At 38.4% G+C, this 26,931-nt stretch overlaps 1 protein-coding gene across 1 annotated transcript in view; it reads left to right on the forward strand.

The window, feature by feature from the left end:
- PLD5 (phospholipase D family member 5) overlaps window positions 1-26,931 on the forward strand; it is a 316,875-nt gene that overhangs the window by 174,467 nt on the left and 115,477 nt on the right. Inside the window, exon 3 of the mRNA XM_040967871.1 lies at window positions 12,131-12,299. Coding sequence (XP_040823805.1) covers window positions 12,131-12,299 — 169 coding nt within the window. The remainder of the gene's footprint in view (window positions 1-12,130; window positions 12,300-26,931) is intronic.

Here is a 26,931-nt window from a genome sequence, read left to right on the forward strand (position 1 = left end):
AGAACAAAACCCTACAACAGCAGGTGTTCTGCCTGGCTGCAGCTCACTCATCACAGATTTTGCTGTCCAACAATATTGGTTTAATGGAGAATGAAAACGCAATCCAAAATCATTGGAGAAGTGATTGAAGCATGATTGTGCCTTTTTGTAAAACATAAATAAATAAAAAATGAAAACCTGTGGAGGATGAATCTTAACAGAAAATGATCCTCCTAGTGAATCAGGAATATTTTGCCAGAAATCATGCACTGAGCTGTTTGTGGGCCTAATTCAGTGAACATTTGTTGAGAATTTAGGGTAGGATTAGGGCCAAATGTAGAATTGTGCCATATACATAACCTCTGAAAAGTCTGTTACAATCTGTAGCATTTTTTCTAGCTGTGTGTCCTACTGGTAGCCTAGCTCTCCTTACCTCCAAAGCTTAGAATCAAACCTATATCCCAGGGTTGCTTGTTGAAGATGACATGTAATTTATGACAGTACCTTCACATCGCAGTCGTGAAGAATAATCATTACAATTATTCTGTTGCTATACTCCACAAAAAGAAATAAACTATAATTGTCCTTAATGTGATTAATATACTTCTAGGCCTAGAATTAGTGAGGCTTTCACGTACCTCCATCTAGATTTGTACTAACAGGCTCTGATACAGTCAGCTCACATTGACCATTTTGTTTTCTGTTGTTGCTGTCTTCGCAAGGCACTTTAAAAGTTAATAAAAATGAAGTACCTGGTGCTGCCATTTATGAAAGCATTCAGATTTTGAAAGCCTAAATAAAAAAAGACATAGGATGCAGTTACAGTGATCTTTTCACTGGCCATGTTTGCAACAATTTGAGCATCATAGTAAGTAATGACAATGATAGATTATAACACTTCAAATTAGAAAACAGTAATCAAAGGGCCTATGCTAATAAAACAAAATTTTAAGAAATTGTAAAGAAAGAGAAGCATCTTTTTCTTATATTTATAGCAGCTTGCCAACTAGAAAATAGAGTAATTTGAAATATTGTTAAATTCAGTTAAGACCCAAATAGATACTAAATCACTGGGTATTACACCAGGGAACAGTGTTATTAATACCTTGTAAAAATGCCTCTTGATCAGTTGCTTATTATAATGAGAAAAAATGATTGTATTTAATGAGATGAATTTGTTTAATGAGAAACATGTTTAATGGAAAAATCTAGCAGACATCTGCTTAACCAACACTAGAACTAATAACACTCAAAGACAGAAAAACTATTTCATGTGCTTCTTGATGGTAAGCATATCGATGAACATATGTACCTATGTAGTCTTCCTGCCAGCAATATTTAATCCATATCTAAGCAGGAGTAAAAGTTAAAGAAATCTAAATCTGGCAGTCTTTGTCAAAAAGAACTTTCCTAGGATACTGTAAAATATCAACCTCTAGGAAAAATGTGGTCCGGGAGTCTTCTAGACTAGAGAAGATGGAAACATGACAAGTAAATCTCATGAGCAAACGTTAGTTTAATCTAAAATTCACAAAGTGATTGGAGAAATTTTAACTTTGGATGATAGCACCATGATAATGACAAATTGCTTGTGTATGTATGTACACACTGTCACAATATTTATTCTTGCATAAATATATTCAGTATGCTCTTCTGGAGACTTTTGTGAAATTTTCCAAAAGAAAATTATTGGATTAAATTTCTAATTATTTCCAGATCTAACTACAGTTATGCATATCTCAGGTCAATAATTAGGATGCTGCTGGGAGGTAGCACGGCCGAGCAGTCTAAGGCGCTGGATGAAGGATACTGTTGGCTCATCCATCACATGTTGCGAGCATCATTTTTGCTATTTTTCACAAGCCTCAGAAAAAAAATAATAATAAAATGTTCATTTCAGTTGAATTGAAGCCAGCGCAGTATGTCTGCATCACCTCCTTCCATGTCCAGAGGAAGTTGGTAAATCTGCCGCACAGGTAGCAAGTCATCAATTTCAATATCGGAGATTGCCATTGTCTCCTTGGGAAGGTTAACTTTTGTGTTGCCTGCCTGGGTTTTACGTGTGACAAGATGCCCACAGTGCGGGTATATGAAAAGTGATCACTGGTTCTGGGTGTAAATGTAACTGTGCTGATGATGTGGAGCCTGTCCGCCTGCCAAGCCCCTCTGCGGATTGAGTGCTAGTAACTGATCCGTTGCATCGGATGCTGAAAGAAAGCTGATGCCCGTTTTGAAAATGTCATGGAGGTTCCAGTTCTTGAGATGTAGATAGAATCGTTTTAGGAACTGTTTATTTTGAAATATTGAGAAGATTCGTTTAATTTATAGTTTTCAAACTGTGAGTCACTTTACAAAAAGAGCATCTGCCTTTTAGTTGCTGCTTAATTATAAAGGAGTTACACAGCAAGCACTTCATATGAATCCTGATCTTTGTAATAACCTCTCTTCTCTTTAGAAATGGAAACAGGTTTATGGAGGTTAGTGATCTGTTGAAGGTCACCGAGCTTCCAGCTGTTCTTGCATACCTTTTTCTCTTAAACATTTCTGTACAATGTAAGCAAAATCAAGTGTCAAAATGTATCTTACGGAGTGTAGTGTTGACAAAACCACAGGTGCACACAGGAAGCATTCTAAAGCCAGCAAATGCATGGATCTCATTTTTTTTAATGGTTTGTTAAAGGACGCTATAGCTATTTCTTTGAAAAGGAGCAATTTTGTTCCAATATTAAAAGAGACATATTTATGACCACACCTAGGTTCGGAAAATAAATACTATTAATAACAATACTTAGAATTCTATTTTATAAATCCCTTAATAATACAAAACACTGTAAAAAATATTTACTGTAGCTCTGATCCCTGGCTTCATAACTCAAATCCTTTGTGATTTATCTTGAAGAACCGTGAAAAGAGGCAGAGGGAGATTTTTGCTGTACCGTGTCCCTGTGTATTCAGTTTTTCCCCTTGGTACTAGGTGTCAGAAATAGTGCTACAGCCCCTGGGCAGAGTTCTCTCAGAGATGGTTAGCAGGCATTCTAGGGATTTGCCCAAAGATGAATTTTAATAAGGTCTGGGTACCTCTTTCTTTCTTAGCTTGAAATGTAGTTCAGCAAGGCCTGTGATGGCATGCAAATGAGTTCTGCAGGCATGCTAATTACATTGGCCCCTGGAGAGTAACCAGCTGGTGGTGGTTAAAGGAAATAAAATGATAGGATAAAAAATTCATTTCAATGCTGATTTCTAGAGATCCTTTCTCTTAGGGCTTAAGAAACAAGCCGTGGGCCACCAAAGGAGCAGTGTAGATATCTGGGTGCTATGAGAGAAAGAGAAAGTGAAGAGGCAAGCAGGCAGTGTTCTGGAAATCCCCGCCCTGGAATTCCTTAACAAAAACAAAACTCAAGCCTTTAGTACTGGCTCTATTTCTGTTTCATGTAAAACCATGGCTTATTTTGACATTTAGTAAAAAGCCAAGTAATAGTAGTATACATGTTTTTCTTCCTTAGTTTCCAGGAGATTTGATTCTCCTTTTTATTATCTCTAGCACTTTGCTGTTTTATTTCCATGACCCATTTTGCTTTACTTATCAGAAATGATTAGACCTTGCCCAGATTTAGCTTCCACTGAATTCCCTTGATGATTTTATTCATGTCTTCTGTTTCAATCACTGAAGAAACAGAAAACCTTCTAAGAAAATGTATCAAATAGCAAACAGAAATACACATTTCGTTATCCATCTGTTGAGAACTTATTAACTCTTCTCACACCGTGGAGCCTCTGACAGTGTAAAGAAGCCTGCAGATCCTTCTCTGAATAATATTTTTAATGTGTAACCTAAAATGGGAAAAAAATCATAAAAGAAATAATGTTTAAATTATCCAACTATTAAAACAACAGATTAGCAATGTGGTAATCTAGTCTGTGCTGTGTTCATGAAATAATAAGATCTGTTCACTGCTACAGTTTCAAAGTAGTGGTGAAGTATTTCTGAAACAGGAAATTCTTACTGGAGACAGAAACTGATAAGGGCTGTTGTTATCCTTGTAGTTTGTGGCTATTTTCATCACTGAACGTGATGATGACTTTTTGGTAGCTTTTAGAAATCCAAGTTCATGAGCATCATGGATTCTTTTAGTTGACCTGAGTTTCAGAACATCTGAAGATTCCCAAAGCAGAGTCATGGAACATTGTCTTGAGCTGCTATCTGCATTGACTACACCTCATACGACCATGAGTCTTACCAGCTTCATTTGCAGTCCATCTCCCTGCCATGTGCTATAGTGCCAGAGAGAACAGTTAAAGATAGCTCTAGTGTTTGGACCCTGTACCCACGTGGGACCTGGGCACTTCCAGCCCAAGCCTTGAAAGCTATTGGCATTGGTCTCTCTCGCTCTCTCTCCCCCTCCTTCCCTCCCTTTCTCTTTCTCTCTCTTCCTCCCTCTTTTCCTCCCTCCAACTCTACCTTTTAAATAAATAAAGTAAATTTTTTAAGAAACACTGAAAAATATGGAGAATCCAGACTTATTGATATGCCTAATGAAACCAAACAGAGACAAAATGGAAAAAAAAAAAAAGTGTGCTAGAGACCAGTTACAATTACAGAGCAATTTTTCATTTTTATGTGTTAAAGGTTTTTTTGTATTTTACTCTTTTTTTGCTTTTTTTAGATTCTATGTGATTTGTAGTTACACCGCTATCCTGTATAAAATCATTTCATAGGTTTGGTTTATCTGGACTTTGTCAGACGCCTGTTGTCTTTATCAAAGTCTTTTATATTGAAGTAAAATTAAAACTAATCAGAAATATTTGCTAAAAGTTGCTGGATTTTAATTTGAATCAATTTTGTTGAGGATTCTACTTTTGTTGAATTGTTTTAAAATACATTCATTTTTTTGGAGAGCCCTAATTGCTGATTGTCTTGGGTCATTTATTCATGCTTGTGTAGCTTCTGTTAGCATGCAAAAAAAGGCTTAAAATGTGGATGGAACTAAATATCTAGCTGCACTCCCTGTTGCTGTTAAAGTTTGCCAAGTAGATAAAATATTCTGCTGATTGATTGTTCCACCTTGGCTTCGGAGACCAATGCTTTCACCTCACCTCTATTGCTGCTTTGACGGTTCCTGCTGTTTGTTCTTATCTGTTTGGAGCTTTGCCATCACAAACATTTGGGTATTTCTTTCACATTAAAATTTAGGCCAGCTTTCTCTTCCTCTCTTTCCTTACTAACTTTGAATCCCCAATTTACATTGCATCCCATGTTCCTTTTTCAGGTAGAATGGTCTCCATCTCTCACCACCCAATTCCCTGTTGTCAATACTTTCATGAAACTTAGCAGACCTTCTCTGGGCATTTACCTTGTTAAGCACTGTAACATAATCATGAGTCAACAGAGCAAGCATCCGCCTTCACATACCCTGTAATCTGCTTTATAAAAGATGTTTATGCAAGGTAAAAAAACGTCATGTGCTTCACTGTGCGTGTTTAGGAACACAGTGATACGTCACCGTTTCCTCCATCATGCCTGCATTTCCTACCCATGCTCCTCCTTCCTTCCTTTCTTCCTTCCTTCCACGAAGATATGCTTTCAGTGCACTTCACAAGCACAGGCTTACCACTCCATTAAGTAGGTAATTTAACAAATAGGGGGAAAAAAAAGTGCTCCTCAAGAGTATAGCCAAAGGCTGTAAATGATGCATGGATCTCAAAATTTCAGTTTCACTCATGTAAAATGCATTTTTCAAATCTGTGTTAGTTACCTCATAACAGCGAAAACATATAAAATTGTCTTTTGGGGACTGGTTTATTTCACTAAGCATACAGATTTCTAGTCACACCCATTTTGTTGCAAAAGACAGGATTCTGTTCTTTTTATGGCTCAGTACTAATCCACAGTGTGTATATACTCCATTTTTTTTTATCCAGTCATCCTGTGCTGGGCATCTGGACTGATTCTATGTTTGTGCTTATGAAAATTAAACTGCTATATACATGGAAGTGCAGATGACTCATGCTGATTTCATTTATTTGGGTAAATTGCTAGGAATGAGATGTCTGGATCCTATGGTGGACCTATTTTCAGATTACTGAGAAATCTTAATACATCCCTCTGTAATGGTAGTACTGGTTAGCATTCCCAATCAGCAGTAGAATAGGGTATCTTTTTCCCCATATCCTTACCAGTATTTTTTGTTTTGATTTCTGTAGGATAGTATTTCTAACTGGCAGAGGTGAAAACTCATTATTATTTTTACTTGGATTTCCCCGATCTTACTGATCCTGAATATTTTTTTATGTGTCTGTTGTTCATTTGAATTTCATCATTTAAAAATGCCTGTTGTTGTCCTTTGCCCATTTTTTTAAGCTAAATTGTTTGTTTTCCTGTTCTTGAGTTTCTAGAGCTCTTTATAGTTGTAGGTTTTAATCTTTCATCTGTTGTATAGTTTCTGGATATTTTCTGACATTCTGTCAGTGAACTATCTCTTTCTAGGGGCTTATTTTAGCTTATTTGTCAAAGCTTAGTTAGTTGTAGTTGCACAGGTTGATTTACTTGGTTTCCGTTCTGTTCCGTTAGTCTGCATGTGTTTTTGTACCAGTACCAGGCTGTTTTGATTATTACTATCCAATTGTAAGTCCTGAAATATGAAATTATGGTGTACCTTGCTTTTTTTTTTAAGATAATTTTGGCTACTCAAGAGTTCTTGTATTTCCATATGAATTTTTGCATCTTTTTCTAGATCTGAGAATATTGTTGGAATTTTCTTTGGAATCACATTCAATTTGTCAGCTGATTTGGGTAATATGGACATTTTGATGTTATTAATTTTTCCAATCTGTTGACATAACAAGATTTTCTTTTTTTTTGGTCTTTCACTTCTTTCTTTAATGTTTATAGTTTGCATTATAGAGATTTCTCACATTCTTGGTTACGTGTATTCTGAGGTATTTAAATTTTTGTAGCTTTTTCAAATGATACTGGTCTTATTTCTTTCTCAGCTATGACTTTATATATAAAAGTTGTTTATTTTTTCATGTTGTTATTTCTGCAACTTCACCAAACATCTGATTTTGTGATGGTGGAATCTATTGGTTTCAATGTATATACATATTTGGTCCTATGTATAGATGATTGTACCATCAGCAAACAGTAATTTTGACTTCTTCCTTTCCAATTTGTATCCTTTTGATTTCTTTTTCTTGCCTAATGATTCTGACTAAAATGTCTGTGATTATATTTACTAGCAATGGTGAAAGTAGGCATCTTTGGTTCTAGATCTCAATGGAAATGTTTCCATGTGTTCTCCATTCAATATGATGCTTGCTGTGAATTTGTTATGTACCACCTTTTGTGTTAAGGAATGTTTCTTCTATACCCAGTTTTTTCTAAGTATTTTTTTTATCATGAAAGGGTGTTCTATTTTATCAAAATTTTCTCTGCATCTATTAACGCAGTCATGTTTGTGCTTCAGCTTTTTAATGTGATTATGTATTTTGAACTACCTTGCTACCAAGGATAAATCCCACTTGGCCTGGGTGATTGTTTCTGTTGTACTGTTGGGTTCAATTAGTTTGTATTCATAAGGATGTTTGCATCTATTTTCACCAGGGATTTTACTCTACAGTTCTCTTTCACTTTTTCTGGCTTTGTAATGAAGGCTGGTCTCGTAGAAGGAGTTTATGAGAATCCCATCCCTTTCAGTTATTTTGGATATTTTGAGAAGAATTGGAGTTAGTTACCGTTAATAAGTCCAGTAGAATTCATCAGTAAATTATCTGGTTATGGGTTTTTATTTCTTGGGAAGATTTTTATTACTGATTGAATTGCCATCCTGGTGATTGGCCTACTTAGGTTTTTTGTGTCATAATGACTCAATTTTGGTAAATTGCATGTTTCCAAAAATCTATTTCTTTTTGACTTTCTAATTTGCTGGACGTTAGCTTTTTGTAGTTATTCCAGATGATTGTTTGTATGTCTGTGATGTCCTTAGTAATATCTTTGATTTTATTCATCTGGCTCTTTACCCTTTGTTTTTGCTTAGTTGGCCCAGTGGTATTAAAAAAAAAGTTAATTTCACAGTTCTTTTGTATGTTTTTTTATGGTCTCTTTTGTTTATTCTCTAATTTGTTTTCTAATTTGGGGTTTGCCTATTTTTTCTACATCCTTACAATGCATTCTTAGGTCACTTATTTGGTGCCTTCCCAATGTTTTGATGTAGGCACTAATTGCTTTAACTTCAACATTTTTAATTTGTTCTGACTTACTTTATGGTCTTCTATATGATCTAGAGGAAGTGCTATGACCTGCTGAAAGAAAAAGTGTGCGTTCCGTTGCTATATGATGCAATGTCTCTGTGTCTACCAATTAGGTCTGTTTGGTCTGCAGTATAGATTAGCTTGGTTGATTATTTTGGTCTGGTTGAACTGTCAACTGATAAATGTAGGATTTGAAGTGTCCCATTAGTATTGCATTAGAATCCATGTCTCCCTTTAGATCCATTAGCATCTGGTATTGGGAATATACAGATTGACCAGAGCGCATCTTTCAGTTACACTGATCCCTTATCAATACACAGCAACCTTCTATTTCTGTTTTGGCAGTTTTTATGTTAATGTTCCTTTTCTGTTATACCAAGATGGCTACTCCTACTCATTTTTGCTTTCTTTTAGTAGAGAATCTTTTTCTGTTCTTACACTTTCAGTCTATGTGTCTTTGTTGGTGAGGTGTATCTTTTGCAAGCATTAAATGGATGGGTCCTATTATAATCCATGCTGTCACTTTGTATCTCATTTTCAAATTTTAAAATTGAATACCTAACATTCAAGGTTATTGTTGATAAGTAATGACTTGGCCCTGTTGTTTTCCCCATATATATTCCTATTATTTGCGTTGGATTTCCTTTGAAATTTTGCTAAGAGGTTCTCTGCCGTCATGCTCTCTCTCATCGATGATTATCATTCTCTGTTTCTGTATGCAACACATCATTGAGCAGCATGTAAAGGACTTGACGAGTAGTGACGGATTCTTTCGATTTCTGCTTGCTTTGGGAGATCTTAATTTCACCTTCATTTATAAATAAGAGCTTGGCTGGGGGGCCTTTTCTTTCTTCTTTTTTTAATCTGTTAGGATTTGGACTGTGTCTGCTGATTTTCTTCTAGCCTGTAAGGGTGCTGATGAGAGAGCAAACGTGAGTGTCAGTTGGGGACTCTTTGAAGGTACACACACATTTCTCTCTTGTGCATTTTAGAATGTGTTCTTTAGATTTTACTGTGGAAAGTTTGATTCTTTTGTGGTGAGGATCTTTTCTAGTCACGTTTATTAGGAGTTCTGTGTGCTTCTTGTACCTGAATAATATCCCCTTTCTTTCTCCATATTATCAATTTTTTCAGTTATTATTTCACTTCATATATCATCTAATCCGTTCTCTCTTTCCACACCTCCAGGCATTCCTAAGATATGCATGATAGATTGTTGATAATATCCAATGCATCTTAGATACTGCTTTTGATTTTTCCAATTATTTCTTCTTTTTCTTCTTCCTTTTACTCTTTTTTTACTAAGTTATGTTTGAAGATTTGTCTTCTAGAATGGATAATCTTTATTTTGCTTTGTCAAGTGTAGTAGGGCTTTCTGCTGTGCTTTTTACTTGTCATTTTGTATTTGTCATTTCTAGTATTTCAGTTAGATTTCTCTTCATGCATGTCATGTGTGAATTTTCTTTCTTTTTTTAAGATTTATTTATTTTTATTGCAATGTCAGATATACAGAAAGGAGTAGAGGCAGAGAGGACGATCTTCCGTCCGATGATTCACTCCCCAAGAGACCACAATGGCCAGTGCTGTGCCGCTCCGAAGCCAGGAGCCTGGAGCCAGGAACCTGTTCCAGGTCTCCCACATGGGTGCAGGGTCCTAAGGCTTTGAGGTGTCCTCGACTGCTCTCCCAGGCCACAAGCAGGGTGTTGGATGGGAAGTAGGGCTGCTAGGATTAGAACCAGTGCCCATATGGGATCCCTGTAGGTTCAAGGGGAGGACTTTAGCTGCCAGGCCCATGTGAATTTTCTTAATTCATGCATTTTCTTCTCATTCTTCTCATTTTAAGTAATCTTTTGATCATTTCATATTTTTTTAAAATTCCTTCTCAGGCTTTTTGTCAATCTATAGATTCTAATATTGAAATGCTATGTTCTTGGTGAGAATCATATTGTCTCCCTTGTTCATGTTTCTCAAGGTTATGCATTTAGTTTTAGTCATTTGTGGAGCTACTTGTTGGTTTTTTTCTTCTGCTGGCTTTTGTCTTTGAAATATAGAAGGTCTTTTCCTTCCGTGGGGATTCAAAGGTATGTGCTAGGTTTGGCCAGGAAGCTATGTTTAGTACTCAGGTGTGTTGCAAACACCAAGGTAACAACTACACTGGGGGTGATAGATCTCTTCAGATGTCATCAGGTGGGAGGGAATGACATCATCCCTTAGTGTGATCACTGCTCATCACCTCCCTGTCAAGGTGACCAATGTTTAAGGAGAGTCAGGAGCAGATCCTGCCAATCTGTGACTTTTAATTGGAGAGTTTAGGCCATTTATAGTCAAGGATATTATTGCTAAGTTACACACTCCACCCACCCATCCACAAGAACCAGACAATAATCTGTGCAGTTCTCCATATGAGCAGAGAGCACTTTGCAGTGACCCAATGCATGTCTTTAGGGAAATCTGAGCTGCTGAAGCTGCACACAGTGATTGCCCAGAGCTCCAGTTACACTCCAAGTGTTATATCGTAGTCACGAAATCCCCACTGTTATGGCTAACGAAGCTTCCACAGTCACAGAAAGCAGGAGATCCACTCTGAGTTCTGTGAGGCCATTCCATCCAGAGAGCTGAGGCATTCTGAGAGCCACTGCCTGTTGTTATCCAGCTAAGCAGTTTGAGTATAGGTGCCTGTAATACACAGGAGAGATGAGCAAATGCCAGGATTAAGTGAGTGCCCCACGCCCTTCAACCATCCTAGCCACTCTCCAAGTCATATAGAGCTCTGCTTGTCCTATTTTTAGAAGGCATCAGCAAATGTTACAAAAATCTTGTAGGTAAGTGAAAGGGAAACTGAATCCTGAAAGTGTGTATGTCTCTGGGCCACTTATGGACCATCAGATACACAAAAGCATTTCCCTAGCAGTATTGTTTTTATTTCCAGGTTGGCTAAAGGAAATGTCTACATTTAATAGACTCTCAGAATAATTTGTTGAGAAGTGCAGAAATTTGTTCTATACATATTCACTGATCTTGAACTATATATTTGTTCTGAGCATCCAACTGTGAATAAAGCAACCTAGGCTGAAGGAACTTAGTATCTACACGAAAGTTTGGAGATTTTCTACCAAGAATTGCAGAATAACATGCATTTATTCATCTAGAAAAATTATTCCTTTCTTTATTAAATTGTATATACCCTAAATGAGACATGAAATAAATACAGCCTGAGAAGCTATATGAAGGAAAACCAGTTTCAGTAGACAAGTACTATTTAATACATACACATTATAAGAAGAAAAATCAATTAGGACAGTGCTAGTTACAGTTCATACACTGATTAAATAAGCTTGAATATGATATGTTATACATAGCTTGTCTGTGACTTTGATAAAATTCTGCAAAAGACAGATTTCATATGTTTCTTCTCAGTATCACTTTAACTTTTTTGGCTGGGAAGCACCCAATCACGTGTTAAACAATAATCATCATCTTGATTTAACATCAGTATTTACCTAACATTGTGGGAGAAGCTGTGAATAAGCAAAACATAACTGTAGCAATATCTTCCATGAGAATTACACTGTTGCAATTCTGCAAGAGCAGATATTTGCTTAGGAAGCTCTGAGTACTTTTCAAGGCTTGTTTGGAATTGAACTTTCAAGATATGTACCTTGATCCTCTGAAATAAAAGTCCTCCCTATGGAAAAGCAGAATATTAACTCCTGGACTACAGTATATTAGCACAAGATTCAAGTAAGAGGGCTCTGATGGAAAAATATAAATTAGGAGGGAAGTATATATTCATAAATAGTAAACAGCGTTTTTATTTTGTCTCTGTATGCATGCATTAAGAACAATCTATGACTTCAAATTTGACTAGATTTTGTGTGTTTGTTTTTCAAAAATCTTTTTTAAGAATTGCCCTGGTGGAAAATATTCCTGAAGGCCTTAACTATTCAGAAAATGCACCATTTCACTTATCACTATTCCAAGGCTGGATGAATTTACTCAACATGGCCAAAAAATCTGTTGACATAGTGTCTTCCCATTGGGATCTCAACCACACCCACCCATCAGCATGTCAGGTAAGCTGCATCGCTGCATCCTCTGTATGTGTGATGATGTTACTTATATACATCTTACACTCTTCACTGTTCTTGTGTTGCACTCCTGAAGGTCAAGCTCATCCTTTTAAATCTACCAGTAACGCAGGGTTGTTGCATTTGTGTATTTGAGCTGTTGCTAAGTATCTAAGGGTGAGAAGGGGGAGGTCATATTTTATCTTTACCCACCATAATTTCTCTCTATAGTGTTGCTGTGTTACACAAGTACAGGGTGCTATTCGCATCATGATTTCTGTCAATGGCATGGCCCAATGTCCTGCTTTTTGTTTGTGGCTTGCATGTTTAGAGTTCTCATTTTGTAGCTGCTTGCCAGGTTATTCATTTGGCTAATGTGTATAATAAGTCTCATTGACGCTGCTGAGTTAAGTGCTTTTAGGTAGTGTAGGTAGGCTTCCAAGAATAGTTATTTTTGATCCTGCCACATTTGGGTAAATAGGAAAAAGAAATTGCTTAGTAGAGAATAGCCTGTAGAAAACTGACTAAATAATATAAATAGTTTTTTAATTGAGAGGTCTGTGATACATGAAATGTCATGTAATGTTAAGTTTATTTTTCTTTATGTTGGTGCAATCATAACAGTTTACTTTGAGTTATTATAACCAAGTATGTAACCATTAGCCTATGCTCTATGGTCTTATATAGGTTCAAGGTAAACTCAGTTTGTGTTTGTGTGTGTGTGTGTGTACAAAAACTGTTAGCATTAATTATTACCTCATCAGTACTTAGAAATATTTTATTAAATTATACTGTTTTAAAATCCATATTTATCAGAAATTAAGTTTAAAAAAAGACCAAAACAATAAAGGCTAAAGAACTAAAGAAGAATTTAATATGTTAACGAATTGTGCTTTGCAGTTTACCCCTTATGTTTAAGAAGGTGTTTTGGTGAATTGTTGTGTAATAGCCCAAAATTTGGTGATTTAAAAAATAATAATTACCTCTGACATGATATACCATAGCATACCTCTTAGATCCAGACTTTCATATGTCTTCTACATGTAAAATTCACTTGCCTTCTCTAGAAACCAGTTGAATTATATCAAGACTCAAAGACTAGGATTTCTCTGTATCAGGTCTGACTTTGATGAGGCTTATCATGTGGGCTTCTCTTGATTCAGAAACGTGAGCTACAAAGACTTGTTTCCTGATTCTCAACTCATTAAAATGTGTGACAGTGAGGGAAGGATAAGGCAGTTGTAAATACTTCTGTTCAAAGATTAGGAAATGAGATATATGTTGGTCAATGCTCCAAAGAGATTCTGCATACAATCTGGCATGTGACACCTGGTTCTTGTGGACTGGGAAAGCAGTCGAGGATGGCCCAAAGCCTTGGAAGACCCGGAAGAGGCTCCTGGTTCCTGGCTTTGGATTGGCGCAGCTCTGGCCATTGCGGCCACTTGGGGAGTGAATCAGCAGATGGAAGATCTTCCTGTTTCTCTTCCTCTCTGTATATCTGACTTTCCAGTAAAAATAAATCTTAGAAAAAAAAACAAACAAAACAAAAAAGAACTTCTTAGAACAGGCATTTGACCTAGCAGCCCATTGCAAGTGTGGGACACCCACATTCCACATCAAAGTGCCTGGGTTCGAGGTTTGGTTTCGTTACCAATTTCAGCCTGGGCTGGATACTCAGCTCCACCTTACTGCTGGTGCAGGTAGCAGTGATGGCTCCATTAACTGAGTTCCTGCCATTCATGTAGAGAATCTAGATGAAATTCTAGGCTCCCTGCTCAGCACTAGTTACTGTGTGCATCTGGGGAGTAAATCAGCAGGTGGGAGGGCTTTCTCTTACATTGTCTTCCTTTTTTTGTCTCCCTCTCTCACAGATAAAGATTTTTTAGAAAGAAAAAAAAGTTGAGCTAGGAAAAAATAATTACTCTACAGCCAGAAACATTAATATAGAAAATATTTTAGAAATTAAATGCAATAAGAGCTTTTTTGTCTAATTGAGAGGATATTAGGCTCTCTATTTTTCTCTGAATTCTGCTTATAGGATGCATATTTCCTTACTTCATGTCTTTATTTTTAATGCCATATTATCTTCACGAATACTTTGATGATCTGCTTGGAAAATCTCTCTAAAAAGATACAAACATTCACTGAATTGGGTTTTTGTTTGTTTGTTTGTTTTAATCTTTGACTTTGGGGCAGCACATAGTGTTGAAAAACAGCCATGATTCAGAGACCTTCTTTCAAGACTGCAGAAGACAATTCTTCTACCTTCCTCTCTCCTCCTTGGCAAAGAGACAGAGACAGAGAAGCTCTTACTGATACACTTCGCAGATACCAGAATGACTTGGGACTGGGACCAAAGCCAAAAGCCCAGTTCTCCCATGTGGGTAGCAGGCATACAAGTGGTTGAATCAGTCCCTGCTGCCTTCCCGTGTCTGCACCAGCAGGCAGCTGGAGTCAAAGGGAGCGCCTGGAATTCAACCCAGGCACTCTGATCTGGAGTGTGAGAGTTGGCTAAGTCTTAATGTCCCTAAGCAGACTCTCATCACTCAACAGTTTGTCCCCAGGATCCTGAGAGGATGAAGAGATAACCACATACCTCAGTGCGTGAACTTTCGGCACACTAACTTCATCACATTCTGTTACCGAAGCACATCAGGAGGCCAGAGTATGTTCAAGAGAGGGCAGAGGATTTTAGAGACAGCACATGTATATTTAAGTGATGGGAATTGAGAGCAACTGAATTAAGGGTCAGTATGCACTAGCAGTTTTGATCATAGGAGCAAGAAATGGTTCGAGTTTCCTTTGTCCTAGATAAGATCAGTACATACCCAATGAATGGCCCAGAATTGTGACTTAAAGTCTCATGCAGGTACTTAACCCAGGCCACTGGAATCCCAGCTGTTTTGGCTCAGGTCATTAGCAGCATCCTTCCACCTCATGTGTACGATTAAAGAGCCGTGTGTGTCAGACACACAATGGTAAGATTTGCATGTATGCTTGGACCTGGTACCCTGATTATCTCTCCTGTGTTATGCTGTATCTCAGAAATGCTGATTTTTTTAAATCCAATTTTTTTGTTGTTGTTTTTGTTTGTTTGTTTGCTAGGTGGCTTTAATGGAGTGGTGGTAGAAACTGGCAGATGAATTCATCTATGCAAAGTGCAGAGTTTTCATAGGCCAAGGCTGAGGCCTGGATGAGAAGAGTGCTTAGAAGTCTAGCTAGTGTTTGTTTGAAGAGAAGCTCTGTCCAGTGTGTGACTAAGAATGAATTAAGGTGGATTTTGCTGATATAGAAAGTTGCTAATGCTTAGAAGATCACTTAACTCATATCACTGTGACAACTGTCTTGTTGCTAGCAAATGGAATTCTTCAACCTGTTGCCAATAGCTAGAAAGATAGTAATTAGAAAGATAGTACTTAGAAAGATAGTAATTTGAACTGATGTCTTCCAGTAGGCTCCTAACTACAATAGAAACAGGAGAATAAACAGGAGTTTATTCTCAATTCCTAGTCTCTCAATTCCTAGTCTCTACCTGTTGTTCCTCTAACAATATGAAACACAATTACAGTTTCAAAGCCATAGTTTTTCTGCGGTTTTTTGTCTATCCCACGTTGCTTCTTCATAAGGCAAAGATCTACACTTGGAACAATAAAAGATTCAGAGGCTTTGTCTGCTTTGGAAATTAAGTAGATTCAGGGGCAGGGTGAGACTGATTTCTATGAACATTTCTCCCTACACCTGTCTGTGCATGAGCATGACGGGGAATAGGGAACAACAGAAAAAGGCTAAGCTGAGGACAGTGTTTGGGATGGTGGGGATGGTGGTTAGTGGTGGTGATTTCCAGTCTCACCAAGATGCTGGATGGTCACCTCATTCACTGTTCTATTGTTACTCAAGTGACTGCTCCTGCACAATAAGATACAATTGGTCCTTCCAGCCAAGGACCAGGCCTGGACGGTGGTCTCTAAGGATGGAGCAGGTTGGTTGCAGAACAGAGGGTGTTTGAGTATCTGATTTGGTATGTTTCACCCTTCCCCGTCTTCCTCCTTCAGCACACAGAACACTGTACACAGTAGAGCTTAGCGTGCAAAGGCCTAGGAGGACTTATCTAAATATCATGTCTTTTGGGCACGTAAAGATTATTCTCATTGTTTTATTTTTAAAAGATTTATCTTTATTGGACTGATTTACAGATACAGAGGTGAAAGAAAGAATCTTCCAACCACTGACTTGCTTCCCAAATAACCAAAATGGTTGGAGCTGAAGTTGATCCAAAGCCAGGAAACAGGAGCTTCCTCTGGGTTTCCCATCTGGGTGCAGAGTCTCAAGGACTTGAGCCATTCTCTGTTGCATTTTCTGGCTATAAGCAGAGAGCTGGATCAGTTATGGAGCAGCCAGGACACACACCTGGTGCCCACAGGGGATACCAGTACTACTGATAGAGAATTAGCAAGCTACACCACTGCACCAGCTCCGTAAAGTTTATTTTTTTAAGTTGTTTTCTCTTTTTTTCTCAGCCTCGCTGTGGATGTAGGGCAGGAGATGGATTATTAAGTAATGATCAGGAATGAATGGAAAACCAAGAAAAAGAAAAAGGTCCTGGCTGCCAACCTTTCTCTTTACATGCAGTTCAAAGACTCCCTACATCTAGCTATCTTCAGCTCCCCAAGTTTTACCTACTTGAAGAAAAAAGGCACTGGCTGAAAACTCAGTTTGATTTAAAAATTTGTCTGATGGAATGGAAAAGAAAATTCAGGATTCTATCTAGCAGTTCAGACTTTGCACAGCCAGTCTCTGTTGCTATGTGCATGTTTTTGTTTCATGTTTTGAAGAGTATTTTGAAAGGTACGGTGACGGGGGGGAAGAAGGGAAAGAAAGAAAGAGAGAAGGAGGGAGGAGGGAAAAGAGAAAAGGAGAGAGAGGGGGTGAGAGAAACAAGTGGAACAAAAAGTCTTACATCTGCTGATTCATTCTCCCAACTAGCCAGGGCTTGCTAGGCTGACGCCAAGAGCCAGAAGTGCCATCTGGGTCTCCCAATTGTGTGAGAGCCCTGAGTACTGCAGTTATTATCTACTGCGTGATAACAGGAAGCTGGATTAGAAGTTGAGTAGTCTGAATTCAAACTAGAACTTAACCAATGTGCCCAAATCCCCACGCCTCTTTTATTTGTTTTTTAATTTTATGACACAGTTTAATAGGTATTGGGGGTTTCCCTTCCTTTTCTTCCCTCCCCACCTTGTTCTCCTCTTCTATTTTTTTTTTTAATCAGGATCTTACCAAGAGTGGGAAATAGTAACTGAATGGCTTAATGCAAACACAAACGCACAAAATGCTAGAATAGTCTATACCACAGTTGTTCAAATAAACCTAAATTGTGTTTTCCTGAAGACATTTTGGTACCGAATACTGTCATTGACAAATATGTATGACAACAAAATTTGGCTCAGATGTACAGTTTATTCTCCTGTTTTTAAGGACAGTACTTTTCTATTTGGGAGAGAGGAGTAAACATGACATTTAATTCTAAACCAACAGTGCCTGAAAAGTCTTTAAAAAAAGCCTAAAAGGCACATAAATAGCAGGAAATATAACCAAAAAATGGCCCATCTGTGTTTAACACAGCAGCAAAGAAAACATATCAAGAAATATGTAGTCAGTGGCAGGCAGGCTGAAGTTATAGGACCCACAGTATTAATGTCTGGTCTGGGTGCATAACAGTTTTATAAAAATGACAGATGTCTAAAACAGGGATGCTGAATGCCTGCTTTTCTTTCTTTCTTTCTTTCTTTCTTTCTTTCTTTCTTTCTTTCTTTCTTTCTTTCTTTCTTTTGCAATTTTACGTGGCAACAGACACATTGATAGCAAATGTATTTTTTTGTTGTTATTTGTGCTTTGAAGAGATTGCTATTTTTGTTCTCATTGTGAGAAGCTCCTTTTGTTTTTCTACTTCTCACTGGGTGTCATTAATCCCTGATTGTTTCCTTTCGTGATAAGGAAACTGGACAGTGTCCCAACTCTGAATCACAGCAGGTGAAGGGCTAAGTTCCATGGTAACATTGTTCTAAAATCAAAATTTTTGTTTCTTTCTGTCTAGAAGGTGAATTGAGACCCTGAAATACTAAAATTGTAGGATATTTTGATTGCTAATTTATGGGATAAAATTTCAGGAATTTATGAAATCAGAACTGTTCAGAAAAAAGCTGGGAAATGTGACTTAACAAAGGCTTATTAATAGGACTGCCTAATTCTTGGGCTAAAAAAAGTCCCATGCCTTAGGAGTTCACTGTAAGGAACCAAATAAAGTAATTAATGAGCTGTAATAACTGAATCTTAAAGAGCTGTGTTTATGTGAAATCAATTAATTTATGGTCTACCCATGGGTTATGATTGTGAATGAAAGATACATCTCAGCTGATTGACTTGAAAAAGATTATTTTTTTTAAATGGAGCAGTATTTATACATGTTTGTAAGTGGCATATATGAAAGTCAGCAACGCAAGAGGTCATTTTGGAAAAATTGGATTCTGTCTCTTACACAGTCAGTGGTCAGCAGGGTTTGAAAAACTGGACCAATGAGTCAGGAGAGTGCCTTGGACTTCTTTTTACCTCTTTTGATATGCAAGCTACTGAACCTTCCATCCTCCATTTCCTCATCAGCAAAATCAGGAAACTACTTCATAGCCTTTTGTACATATTCAGTTGATATATGTAGGGTGAAGGCTAGTATTTGATGATTTTAGCACCTGCATGTAAACAGCATGCAAACACTTTTGTTTCACACAATTTGTAGAGATTTTCATTTTTAGTTCATAGCTGTTCTTATCATTTTTTCATAAATGACATTATTATCATTTTCTAGTATAATCACTTGAATGTTGACCTCCTCATGCCTCTTACCTGTCCAGAGAAAGGCTGTGGTTTGGTCAAGTACTCTATAGATCAGTTCTACAAGCACCTGCATGTCCCAACTCCATCATCTTGATTCTCACACTTCAGTGACTCTCTATGCCTACTTCCCCTTTATTGCCTCTCCTTACCATGCTAGGTAGGTCTGCCCTCCCTCCCAACTTCTGAAAGAGATTCTTCACTCTCTCATGTACACAGTCAGCATCTATTTTGCAACATAGGGTGTCACTGGAACCCAAAGGAGTTCTATGGAAGTATGATAAAATATCCAATCATCTCATGGTCTGATCATAAAAGATTTCACTATAAGGAATTTTTGCGAATGTTTTAACTAAGAAAGAGAAAAGCATGCAATTTCTTTTCATTTTGCTTGTAGAAGAGGCGTGAACATTGTAGGCCTAGACTAAATTTTTAAATGAAAACTTTTGAGCCTATTGTAGTTGATAGGTTGGAGTAAGACAATAGGGAGCAGAAGGATATTCTGATGGAGCATGAAAAACATGCATGCTGTCCTTTGTTTTGCTGTAGTTGCTAAAGGCCTATTAAGGCATATGGATCTCTTTGGGGTAATGGATTTGGGACTCAGGAGCAATGATATATTAAAAAGACACAGGGGACTAAGCATCTGGAGTCCCAAGCAACTTTCCTTATGTCAGTCCTACCTGGGACTCTGAACAACCTTCAAGAACAGACAATTCTGGGACTATTTTTGCCTACAACAATACTTGGTCTTCTAGTGAGTGAGACATAGTTTACACAATACAGTGGTTATCAATATGCAAGGCAGTATTCCTTAAGTGCTTCTTAGTTCTCATGGGTTTGCATTCCTTTTCTGTCATAACCTACGGTTGTTTTCTAGGAATAAAAGCAAGCCTAGGAAAGAAGTGGGCCAGAGAGCACTGTGGCAGACACCCGTTACCTAGACAACATTCTGAAGGGGCATTGTGTACCCCTGCCTTCTGGCGCTTGTCTCCAGGCCTTCCCAAAGATAGCGCACCCCAAGGTTCAGAGCCAGTTTATCAGGTCTTGGCATACACTCCTCCAAGCCCCTCAGGGATAGAATGACACATTTCCTATACTTTGTTTTGTCTTTTCTAAAATGCAGATATAGGGGGAAATAAAGCATGTGTAAATTAACAAAAGCGCAATTAGGATATGTTCAGTGCTTTGTTGTCACTTGGCTCAGTTCAGAATTGGTTATTTCGTTCATGTTCAAGTCCAAGAGCCTGGTTTTATGTATAGAAAGGGCAAATTAGTAGTCTTATTCAGGAGAAATGCACTGGAATGGAAAGACTCTGGCAATTGGCTGTGTTAGATACATTTGTTGGGACTAATGCCTCGGTAGACATGATCACATTGAGCAAATATCATAATTCCTTTGCTTCTTCATGTCCTCACCCATTTAATGGGTAAAATAATGCCTGTCTCACTTGACTGTGTCACGAATGTGATGAGACAGTGTTTGTAAACCATAAAATTATGAGTTCTTAAGATAGTTGCAGTTTTCATTTTTATGAAACGGAATGTATGACATTTGCTTTCAAGATTAGTGGACATTAAGTCTGTACATAGAGAGGATTACATAATCTTCGAGCAGTAACTGTTTGCATGAAAAGCAATCAAGGTAGTTCTGTCCAGAATACAAATTCAATTTTTTTTCTCAGGATTTAGGTGAAACACGGAGAAAGTAGAAGATATCTTTAAGGTTGATTCTTGCCCTCCTCTGTCAGTCTGTTCATATTTTACCATGGCTGTCACTGGATCACATGGAAAATTTTTACTACACATGAATGCTTCCCAGATCTGCTAGCTTAGAATGTTTTTAAGAGGTCCCGGGCTTTGGCACCTTTAAAAATAACAAGGGAATTCCACTGGCATCTAGGATAGAAAATCACTGCTCAAACAATCCAATTCCATAAGCATTTTTAAAAATTTATTTTCTTTGGAAAGGCAGATTTACAGAGAGAAGGAGAGAAAAAGAGAAGTCTTCCATCCAGTGGCTCACTCTGCAAGTGATCCCAATGGCCAGAGCAGAGCAGGTGTGAAGCCAGGAGCCAGAGCCTTTTCCCAGTCTCCGCCATGGATGTGGGGCCCAAGGACCTGAGGCATCTTCCGACGCTCTCCAAGCCCACAACCAGAGAGCTGGACATGGAGCAACTGGAATGTGAACTTATACACAGATGGGATCCTGATGACCATGGGCTCAGGATTCGCCTGTATCACCATGGTGCCAGCCACCAGGGTTCACTTTTCATAGATTTCCAGACAGGGTTGGGTTGGTCCCTTCCCTACCTTTTGTCGACCTGATTTTTTTCCCTTTCAGTTTATTCCTGTGTTTATTGCAGTTGTTCTGTCAGTGGTAGTGTAGATGAATAGGAGCTCACATTTGAATGTTCCACCCATTTCTGGATTGGAGTGGGGCAGTGTTATACTTGTTCCTGCGCATTTGTTTTCTAGCAAGTGGCCAGGATGAGAAGGGAGTGCAGTGATTGCTTGTTGAATTGAAAAAGAAGATGAAACTTTAGCTATTTCATCTGCAGAGTAAATACAACTTCAGTCCACATCCTAATGCCATGTCAGCATAAAACTAGCACACTTTTATGGTTAGAAAGAGTATCCCTTGTTTCAAAATAGCATCTTATACCTGCTTGTCAAAATCCATACTCAACAAGTACTAATTTACAAATTGGCATTCTCAGGTTTGAAATGTGGCAACAAAGTGACTTTGAATGTGACTTTGTTGCACAAGCATTTGTTGTGCTGTTTGCTGGGGCATGCAAAATCAAATACGCAATGGTTGCTAAGTCCTTAGAGCTCAAAATATAGTGAAAGAGATGAGAAAAACCGTTCTTGAGAGCAAAAAGAAATGGCAAAATAGCAAGGAAAGAGCTGCCGGTGAAGAGTGCTCCTGGCTGCACGGAGCTCCCAGGCCCCTGTGGACTTTGCATCTCTGCATTCCAGTCCTGTTCTGTCCCAGGAAGGCCTGCTGCTGCTTCTCTATGCTTCCATTTCCCATCTGATGAGTAATTCTCATGATGGTCTTGCTTGCTTTCCAATATATTTCCCAGGAAAATCATTATTGTGATATAAAGTTATAAACACTCTCATTAGCAAGAGTTTAGCCTGTCTGATTCTTTTTAGATCTAATCACATAGATATGAATAAATCATGAACCCAAAATACTCTAATTATTTAAATTAAATAATGATTTTCTTTAAGGTTCTTTTATGTGAGCTTTATTTGGACACTTGAATTCTTTTGCTCTCTAAATTCTGCATTTTCTGCTCCCATGTCATTTGTCTTCTTGATACTTTAAGTAGAAAAAGTAGGATTTTTTTCCTCATTAAAATATTGGTATCCCTGAGGGGTTATCTATTATCATTTCTTTTTAGATTGACTAATGTTTTTTAATGAATACCAATCCACACCAGTCATAAAGATGTCATTCAGTTTTCTATATTTCCCTAACATTTAATCTTTAAGTTAATGGAAATTCTATGAAAATGAAAGGTTTCTGTGCTTTGAATCCAGTTTTAACAGTATTTCTCAAAGATCAACACCCAGTGCTAACTATTTTGTCCATTCTTAACACAGATATTTTACTCAAGTAACATTTTCATTTAAGTTTCAGTTCTTTGCCTTTACTCTTTATTTTAACTTATACTTAGTTATTAACAGATTCCATGTGATATGTAGGTGCACTTATTTTTAAAAACAATTTACTTCTATTGGAAAGGCAGATAAAAGCATGTTTACAGAGAGAAAGATGTTCCATTACTGGTTCACTCTCTAAAATGGCCATAATGGCTAGAGCTGAGCCAATGTGAAGCCAGGAGTTTCTTCCAGGTCTCCCATATGGGTGCAGGGTCCCAAGGCCTTGGGCCATCCTCCTCTGATTTTTTAGGCCACCAACAAGGATCTGGATGGGAAGTGGAGCAGCTGAAACATGAACTGGCACCTAAATAGGATCCTGCACTTGAAGGTGGAGGATTAGGCAATGTACACTATTTAACATACTATATAAAATCACTTTTGGGCTCTGTATTTTATTGGTCATGTGAAAATATAAATGAATTTTATGTTTACACTGGGTCAAATCACTAAGATATCATTCTGTATGCAAGTATTCCAAAATTTTGAAATTCCAAAGTCTGAAACACTTCCAATTCCAAGCACTTAAGTACCATGCAATGTGTATAACCATTTTGGTCTTTTATTTGAGAATTGTTACTTTTTCCTTTTTGTTCCTTATTCTCTAAAAATGCTGCTTCAGCAAATATCTTTGTGAAAAACATATTTTTAAAGGTTTATTTATTTATTTAAAGTACTGGGGTTGGGGGAGAGAATCTTCCATCTGCTGGCTTACTTCCAAGCTGGCAGCAACAGACAGAGCTAGTCCCAGCAGAAGCAAAAACCTGGTATTTATCCTGGTTTCCCACACGGATGGCGGGCGCCCAAGTGCCTAGGCCATCTTTTCTGCCTTTCCAGGCACATTAGCAAGAAGTTCTTGGGGAGCAAGGACTCAAACCGGTGCTCTGAACATGAGATGACCGCATCACAAGCATCAGGCTAGCCCATTGCACCTCAATGTCAGCCCCAAGTACACGTGTTTTTCTCCTTTGCTCAGGATCAATTCTCAGAAGTAGATTTAGAGAACAGCCAAGCCTGAGTTGCCGCCTTCAGCTCCCGGGGTTTGCAGGGTACCTGTGAAGCTTTGGAGATGCCCTCTCTCCAGAGGGAGGTCTGGAAGCTCTGCTAGCTGGGAACATCTGATTATAGAGAGGCAGGTGTAATGCTGGTCTGCCCTGGGGCTCTTTCCTCGCACAGTCACATCCCTTTCCTCAGGAACAAAGCAGTGATACAGGACTGCGTTGCCACCCTCTTCAATACTGCTGAATGACAGGGCCCTAATAATGTTGTCTGCCTACCCTTTGCTGACTGAGTGGATGGCTGAGCCTTCACAAAGCTCCATTCTGACTGCTCCAGGGTTCCAGCTGCAAGGGTCCTATCACAAAGACACTATTGCTGCTCTGAATCCTTTGCTGCTCCACAAACATTATTGGCATAATGAGTTTGTTCATTGCCCTTCATCTGCCGCTGACAGTGTTGGCAATGTTCATGCCTATGGGGGTGCATAAATGAGATAACCATCATTAGTCAAAGCCTTGATGATGAACTCTTCAGTATAATTAAATCCCATAATGAGATAGAGTCTGTTAGTAATGAATGGACCAGCAGCCTGTATTCTTCTATGGCAGATACTATCTGAAGGCATCAGGTAGGTGAGTTCTCCTCAGCAGAGAAGCTAGACCCAAGCCCTGTCTGAACTCCTGAAGCTCTCATGGATCCATGGCTCCAGACACTCATGGAGAGATGAAATAGTCACTGTCCTCTGGTTTCAGAAAGGAAATTTCCACTAAGGCATCCTGGGATCTGGTGGGGAGGTGACGGGGAGGTGGCTGGGAGCTGGCTGCCATCCCCGCTATCTTCTTGAAATCCCAGCTTAAATCCCTTCCAATGCTGCACTGGGCTAGCTCATAAACACCTGCATCCCTTCCAGTTGTTTCCATTGCAAGTGATGCTTCTGCATCTCCAGCCACTTATTCTCTGCCAAGCCATGCACCAACCTTCTTGCCATGTGTCAGTCATCTTCCAGTCTACACTCCAAGTCCTATTTGGAACAAAATGTTGACTGTCTAGGCCTTACTAAAATGCTTCAGAGGGTCCTCACTGCCTGCTACCCTGTCTTATAAGGCCCTACATAATGTGCCCCGTGTTCTCTTTCCATCTCCACTCCTGCCCACTTTCTGGGCTTTTCCAGTGACTACCTGGAACTTTGTCTTTCCCTCTTTCTTTCAGAGAACTTTCCCTGAGTTCCTTCAGCTGAGCAATTAGTGTCTTTCTGTGTTTTTCCCTAGAGCTATACTCCCTTTAGCCTGAAATTTGCCATGTTTGTCTGCATTTATTTATCATCTGGTGCTATGTCTACTGTCTCTAGTACTTCCCAAGTTCCTTGAGACATAGCAGGCAACCAGGAAATGCACTGATGAATGTTTTTCCTTAAAGATTTGTTTGTTTGTTTTGAAGCGTTACAGACAGAGGGGGAGAAACAGAGAGTCACTCCCCAGGTGGCTGCAACAGCCAGGGCTGGGCTAGGCCAAAGCCAGGAAACAGGAGCTTCCTCTAGATCTCCTACATGGGTGACAGTGGCCCCAGCACTTGACCCACCCCACCTGTTGCTTCCCAGGAGCTGGATCATTAACGAGGAGCTGGATCAGGACACAAACTAGCACCCATATGGGATTTCAGCATTGCAGGCAACAGTCTCACCTGCCATGCCACAATGCTGGCTCTGAATGAATTAAAGAAAATTTAAGAAAGTGTCTTCCCTAGTCCTAGGGTATTTGAGAATAAAATTTGATACTAGCAAACACATAAGTAGATAAATGTTAATGTTGACATCCTTGGCCAACTTGATGTATTGTGCAAACTGAAAATTTTGTGAAATATGCATGAATAAATAAAACATCAAGCTTATAGCCAAGTGAGTTAGTTGACTAAATAATAAGTTGATTCTGAAAGGGTCTATCTATGGTTTCATCTCTTAAGTTGTACTTTAGAAAAAAATCAAGTATGTACCTTCACTATGGTTTTCAGTAAATCCTAAATGTTTTCTTGTGACTCTATCAAAAGACGTTTAAAATTTTTAATATTCACATTTCCTTTTTTTCATTTTGATTTGAACATTTATATGCATATATAAGTGAGGATACTTCAAAAGGCTGGTGGAATTAAAAGTTTCTTTTGGTGCAAAAAAATTTGAAATTCACACATAATTTTTAAAAACATGTATTTTACAAGAGCATTTGAAGATCCCTCAAGTGCATGAAAATGTTTTACAATGGATAAGATTATTTTTCATTCCACATTCTGTGATGTTTTTAAAGTATCCTCATATTCAGTTATAGCTTAAGTAGAACAGTTATACAAACATATACAATATACGCTCATTTTTATAATACATCTATTAATTTCTCACCTTTTATTTGTATACATCTACATATTACAAATGTATTGGCTTTTCATTTGTTTTATGGCATTTGGGGCTATGTAATTGTCAGTTTTTATAATGAGTGCCCATATGACTGCCAATACTTTTGGTTAGGTATTTGCTTTCTATGGCCAGTGTTGCAAAACACCACAGGCTTTATTTTAAGCCACAGGAGCTTATTTTTGCTCAGTTCTGAGGATTGAATGTGGAGCAAACCTGAAGGGTCAGTAGGGCAGTGCTCTCTCCAGGAGCTGTGGCAGGAACCCTGCTCTGTGCCTCACCCCACTTCTGCTGGCTGGAGGCGGTCCTTGCTGCTACAGCTTCCACTCTTGGAGGCCAGCATCTTCAAACCTCCTTCCACTTGCTCTGCATGTTGCCTTCTCTTCTAGTTGTGTCAAACCCTCTTTTGTCTCTGCCATATGACTCCCCCGTGATTGCATCCTCAGAGAACTCAGGATTATCTTCTGCCACAGAAACTTTCATCACAAAGATCCTAGGCCCAAGTAATGCAACATGGAGAGTTCTTAGATCGCTGAAGGTCATTATTTAACCCTCTACAGTTTGGTTAATGTTTTTCCTACTCTAAAACATTACCTATAGTGCCTGGACACAATTGAAATTATTAGCATGTATTCTTTCTGACTGGGAACACATTTTCATTTGGGATGTAATATAGAAGTC

This window comes from Ochotona curzoniae, unplaced genomic scaffold, assembly GCF_017591425.1.
Source record: "Ochotona curzoniae isolate NIBS_2020 unplaced genomic scaffold, NIBS_Ocur_1.0 scaffold_4683, whole genome shotgun sequence".
Lineage (NCBI taxonomy): Eukaryota > Metazoa > Chordata > Mammalia > Lagomorpha > Ochotonidae > Ochotona > Ochotona curzoniae.